A 6,158-nucleotide genomic window follows, 5' to 3' on the forward strand; every position below is an offset into this window, starting at 1 on the left:
ATTCATACCCACTTGCTAAATTATGGAGAGAATTATAATAGGCCTCAAGAAAAAAAATTACAAAACAAATCTAGATGTTGTTATTTCTTACTCTAAAATTTGTCGTTACAGACTGTTTAGTTTGTTATTAAGACCTTTTAATAATTATTTTTTTTTGTCAAGACTTGATTGTAATTCTTCCTGGATTATATTCCCCTCATAAATTCCGCACCATGAACAATAACCATGGCACTTAGCGGTTGTCTAATATAATTAGCCTTCTTGATATATATGGCATGACATTTATGAAAAATAACTTTTTCCCATTTATAAAACCTGACAAGCAGTCAGTAGAGACAGGACTTGCGTAGGGCACGCAAAGTGTCCCATATTGAACGTTTCGCATTGTAATTGGTGCGGGAGGAGGGCGTAATGGGCAAATGAAGCCTTGTGGGGGCAAAGCGGAGGAAGGAACACGTGAAAAAGAGAACCCCTAAGGCCCTAACCAGCTGCCCATGTTATTTTCCTACTCAATCCATTACTCAATATCACAAAACATCCTTGCGTGAACTGCAAAAAGAACACGAAATGCTTGTCTCGCAATAACAAAATGATATACTTGCCGTTTTATCCCCCCCCCCCCCCAAAAAAAACCCACAAGCCTGAAAAAGAGAAACCGAATATTCCAAAATATTTAGGGTCCTCACTCGCCACACAATAGTCGTCATTTATGATTTGGATGCTTAATTTAATACTGATGGAAATCAAAGCCTAGTTTTCCAAATTCGTTGCACTACGCGGCCTCACTTAGCGCCTTAATAAGTGGTGTCATCTTAACAAGCAAAGCATTGCACGGCATATTGAATTATCGGTATCTCCAAAAACAAAACGCATCACAAATAAATTTCGCTGCTCCTCCACACGCAATTGCCATAATTAATTTGACTAATTCCCTCACCGCGTAGGATCAATTGGGAGTGATGATGCAACAGTAATGGGTTTTTTTTTTTTTGGGTCAATATTTGGGATCCCGATATCAGCATCTCTGGCAAATAAAAATAACGCTGTTATGATTAGATAATCACACGAGTACATTATAAAATCAAGAAATCAGAATAAAATATGATACAAAATTAATGGATCGAAGATGTAATTTTATCTTAATATTTTAATAAAACATATGGATTTCTGATAAAATTTGAGTTTTTTTTTTTTGCAGAAAATTTTGAATTAACAGGGCGTTCACGGGCATCTTTATTTTCAAAAAAAAAAAAAAAAGATGATAGGCAATGGGCGTGTCGATCAGCCCGTCAACTGGGCTGTATTTTCCGCGTCCAAAAATTGAGGCCCAAAATATGTCCCCCTTAAAAGATGTTACTCCTCCTCTCCTTAATATATGACTCAATTTTTGAGTTGGTTTTGATCCTAAATATAAGACCCATTTATTATATTTATCAATTTTCTCTAAATTACCCCTATGGATACACTCTCAACCATAATCAAGTAGAAGAGGGAGATTGGGTATTAAGAAAGATGATTATGGTGTTTTAGTAAAAATATGTCACTTTTCTTATAATTAACTAAATTACCCAACTTTCTTAATCTAATCAAATTAGTTAAATAGGTCTTATATTAAGACCGGAGCAGTACATCACTATTCAATTTTTTGGCCGGCAATATTAAAAGGAAAAAAAAAAAGGTTAAATAATCCGACTGATACATTGACTGTTGTTAGACGCTGACTCGTGTTATCTCCACGCACCCAAAAGAGAAAGATGAGTTGATGTCTTAAAATGAATCAGAAGGACACAGTTGTCTTGACACGATTAATTATTTTTCGGATTCGTGACACAGGATTATGTTGCATGCTGTTCTTCTCTCTTCTTCTTTTTTTTTTTTTGGGGGGTGGGTGGGTGTGTGGCGTTTGAATGAGATGTTGGTTTTTCTTAGACGCCAAAGAGTGAGGCAGTGCTTCAGACACCAGTCCCCAGAGGAGGGATGGGTTTCAATGTCAATGAACTGCTGATTCAGTTTCTTTCGAGTACTGTGAGGAACCTGGTAGAAAAGGACTGTTTGGGATCTAATCCCACTTAGTTTCTCTTTTCCTGAACTTCTTATGTACCCCCCCCCCCCCAAAAAAAAAGGTTTCTTTCGAGTAGGTGCACTACTTAGCTGATGTTTGATTAGTCCATGAAAATCATTTCGTATGGAAGTTGATAGATATAATTTTTATGAGAGAAGGAAGATGGAATGAAGGTTTTTCTGATGATAAGTATCCAAACACACTCTAGAAGTTGAGGCCCAACCTCCTCCACAATCAAACTAATTGGGTTAGCTACCCTTGAATTACATGAATGGGAGAGCAAACTTTGAGGTGAACATCAATTCATTCAAAAGCACTTCAATTTCGCTAATACCCTAAGACCTAGGCTCATTCATGTAAGTGGGAGGTAGCATATATATATATATATATATGGCGTGGGTCAATGGGGCTAATGCCATTGCCTGCACACAAGGAAACACGAGAGAGGCACATATGATTGCCAGGGTTACAAAACGTTATTGACACATGAACGAGAAGTTCCATGCACAGTGATGATGGTGAGGTGAAGGGGAAGCCAACCATCAGTAACTTAAAACTGCAGGGACACTGTTGTTTTGTTTTTTTGGGTGAAAAATGAAAAAAATGGAGGGGAAGAGGCCATGTGAAGCGATGAAGCCAGGTCGTGGGGAAACAGTCCCCCCCATGTGACCCCTGCTTTCTCTTGTTTGTTTCCATCGACTATAGTATTATTTCCCCTTTTTGAGTTTTTTCAACCTCATTCTCTGAGGGTGTGGTTTCCTTTTCGCCCTCACTCTTTCCTCAAACTACTCCTACTTTAGTCTCATACTGCACAGCACTCAGCAGCTGAGTGCGCGTACTGTTGTGTCTGCCACACTTTCATCTGAACGCTGAAGGCAATCCACCCTAGCTCCCTGTATTTGGGCATCCATGTCTGAGCTAAGTTTAATAGTAATCAGATATATGCGTGTCATCCTCAGAGAAGAGTGACCATTGCAAGGCAAATATTATGTATCAGAAACACCTGCTTGTGATGGCAATGCAGTTCCTTGGATTCATCCCAGCAAGCATCCACAGTGATGCAGTGGCAGTATTTGATATTCCGGACAAAATTGATTCCCCCCTAACCTGTTTGGTTGTTTCTACACTTTCTCCAACTATAAACACAGTCTGAATTCAAGTGACGCTTTTAATTTCTGAAGAGTTAATTAAACGACAAAATTAGCTTCGGTTTTACCCGTTTGACTTGCTGTGCTAGCCGGCGTCACTTCGTGTATAATTGTACATATATTGAGCAGTCCATTACAATAAGGCATTCATTGATCTTTGGTCACTACTCACTCTCACTCTCTCTCATATGAAAAGGCACAAAAAAAAAAAAAACTCCGCACTGCTAAATCTTATATTTTGGATAGCAGGTGGTATTATTTTATATTATTTTTAATCCCAAAATTCAAAACAAAAGAGAATATTATTGGTGCCAGCCTGCGACCAAGGTGGGAGGTGGGGAATTACAGAGTACTAGAAAGTAGAAACCTAACGTGTTTGTCTTTTCTTTTGGCCAACTAAATATGTATGTTTCATATATCCAATAAGTGTTTTAAAGCTATATAAAATATTTAAATATCTTTTTAACATTTTTTTTTTGTTTATCACTATAAATACCACCAATCCACCATACCACGGTACAATTATCAAAGAGGTAATAAAACTAAAAGGGGGGAAATGCTCATCCAGCAAAATCCGACAGCTTTATCTATTATTACCCTGGTCTAAGCTGTTGGCTCTTCACACGTGTACTTGAATAATAATCCATGAAATAAAATTTACTCTAGAATAGAAGGCACTGTTCCACCGTTCGAAGTGGGATTCATTTGGTGGGGCATGCTCATGTTTCTCGATTCTAGTTTCCCATCATATATACATACCCACACGCACGTCCAAGAAACGCGACTGCATCATTTTTATTTCATTCCTCACAAACATTGGATTTCCGGTCTGCTTGCATTCCTCTTCTCTGCTCTCTCTTTGTTGGGGAAAAGGCATAAGATGAATCGGAATGAGAAGAGATCAGAGGAAAGCTGTGGCTGCTATCTCCACCCAAAACAGAGGGTTGTGGGGGTGTGTCCCTTGTGTTTGAACGAGAAGCTCCTCATTTTAGCAGAAAAACAGGGCCTCTCTGCTTCCACTCGCACCAAGTCACAGTCAACTTCTTCCATCCAAAGCATCTTTCCTTTTCGTTTTCTTTTCTCTCGTCCTCGCTCTCGTGACCATTACTGTCATTCCTCTTCCAGTCCAGAAGGTAATACCCTAATAATGCCTCGCATCTGTCAATTTCTCTTCTTCTTCTTCCTCTTCTTCCGATCTCTCGCTTTCTGTTCAAACATTTTCTAAGACAGAGAGAAACCTTTCTCTTCCCCCTGGGCGTCAAGCATAATAATTAGTAGTATAATAGTGGGTGGTTTTGATTTTATTTTCTTTCAATTAGTCGTTGATGGTGAGGTGGGGGCAGGGGTTGTTGGTGTCCATGAATGACTTTCATTATGAGAGGAGAATTAGCAGGGGCAGTGCATGTGAGCGTGTCTTTGAGTTCACGACTTGGTTGGGGTGGTGACAAAACTAAGGTCAAAAAGCGTGGATGTTAAGACAAGAGTGTGAGGCAGCAGGTGAGGATTTGGCCTGTCATTTGGCAGCTTGATTCAAATCCCGAGAGCCCTTATGATACTGAACAAATTAACACTGTTGCTACATTATATTATATATGGATATGGTGGGAAATTTGGGTACACAACAAACTGGGTAAGTTGTCTTCTTTTTGTTTTAGTACTCATAATCAATAACGCTAAGACCAAAGCTATATCACTGCTTCCAATGCAAGATTTTTTTTTTTAAGAAAAAAAGGGTGATACTGATAACCAAGAATGTTTGATTTTGAACGGACTTGCTCCTTTAATCATATAAGATATGCTAATTCACAGAATGAACAGAACAAGTAGGTGACCATATGTGTATGTAGGCATAGTATCAAATGAACTGATCTTCTAAAAATCCAACACCGGTAGTTCCTTCAGGTGCATCAGCGCACTGCTACTGCATAATTTGAAGTTCTATTTTGTCCTTTAATCCTAGTTTTGCTGCTCTTTCTCTTTTCAAAGATTATTAAAGCGTTGGTAGCCATAATGACGTTCCAGATTAGCCTTTCATTTACAGAGTCATTCATATCAATCAAGTTTGAAGGGAATGGGGTAGCATCGTGGGAGAAAAACACAGCGTCTGAGGTGACTATGAATAACTGCGACATGTCCTGGAACCATGCCAGCCTGATGATCCCAAACAAGGACTCCAAGAAGAGGGTGATAGAGCATGGGAAATCACGTGATCCGCTGAGGTGGCGGAAGCGGATAGGGCACCTGTTCCAAGTCATCAGATGGAAGAAATCCATGAACGGCCACGTGGAAGGAGTCAAGATGAGGAAGAGTTGGATGAGGACGCTGACGAAGAGAAAGACAGCGGATTTGAAATAAAGGAGAAGGCTTTTCAATTTTCGTTGTGGGTGGGGTTGCTCCAAACTCCTCACCGTCACTATATACTAAAAGTTATATCAACACTATATAGATGATAGACTCATACTAGCTTTACTCGGCTAAAAGATTTGCCCTTTTCAGTTCATAAAAGAAGAACAACAGCTGCTCTGTAATAGTATGCTTTTGAGGTCTGAGTGCTTGGAGTTCTTGTCCATTAATTTTGTTGTGCAATCTCTCTCTATTAAAGCTTCTCCATAGTCCACACAAGCTGCAAAGAGTTTATTAAATTGCTTTGATTTTAAGATATATTCTATACTAAAAATGGGGTAGCAGTTTGAGTATTTTCTTATATGAACTGTGCAGGACTGGCCAAACTCCCCATGTTAGGTACCCATAGCGGGAAACAGTAAGGCACAAGGGCCCTATTGGGGGACGCCGGACGCGATAGGACTTTGTCCTATTGTTGTCACTAAGCGAAACACTGTGTAGTTCCTTGGAATTGAATTCAATTCTCCAATATAAAACTAGTCTTAAAGTTGCATCAAGACATGAATCAGAAGAGGTATTGGCAATCAAGAACAATGATGAATCCC

The 6,158-nt window shown here is 39.2% G+C and overlaps 1 protein-coding gene across 1 annotated transcript; it reads left to right on the forward strand.

Annotated features, from left to right (window-relative positions):
* Nucleotides 1-3,812: 3,812 nt before the first annotated feature.
* Nucleotides 3,813-5,715, forward strand: LOC114752679 (uncharacterized). The gene is made up of 2 exons (XM_028941418.1): nucleotides 3,813-4,343; nucleotides 5,252-5,715. Exons 1-2 carry the CDS (start codon nucleotides 3,926-3,928, stop codon nucleotides 5,563-5,565), a joined length of 732 nt encoding a protein of 243 aa, XP_028797251.1. The 5' UTR covers nucleotides 3,813-3,925; the 3' UTR covers nucleotides 5,566-5,715.
* Nucleotides 5,716-6,158: the final 443 nt, after the last annotated feature.

Source organism: Neltuma alba, unplaced genomic scaffold (genome assembly GCF_004799145.2).
Source record: "Neltuma alba isolate B1F8T4 unplaced genomic scaffold, ASM479914v2 tig00007493_pilon, whole genome shotgun sequence".
Lineage (NCBI taxonomy): Eukaryota > Viridiplantae > Streptophyta > Magnoliopsida > Fabales > Fabaceae > Neltuma > Neltuma alba.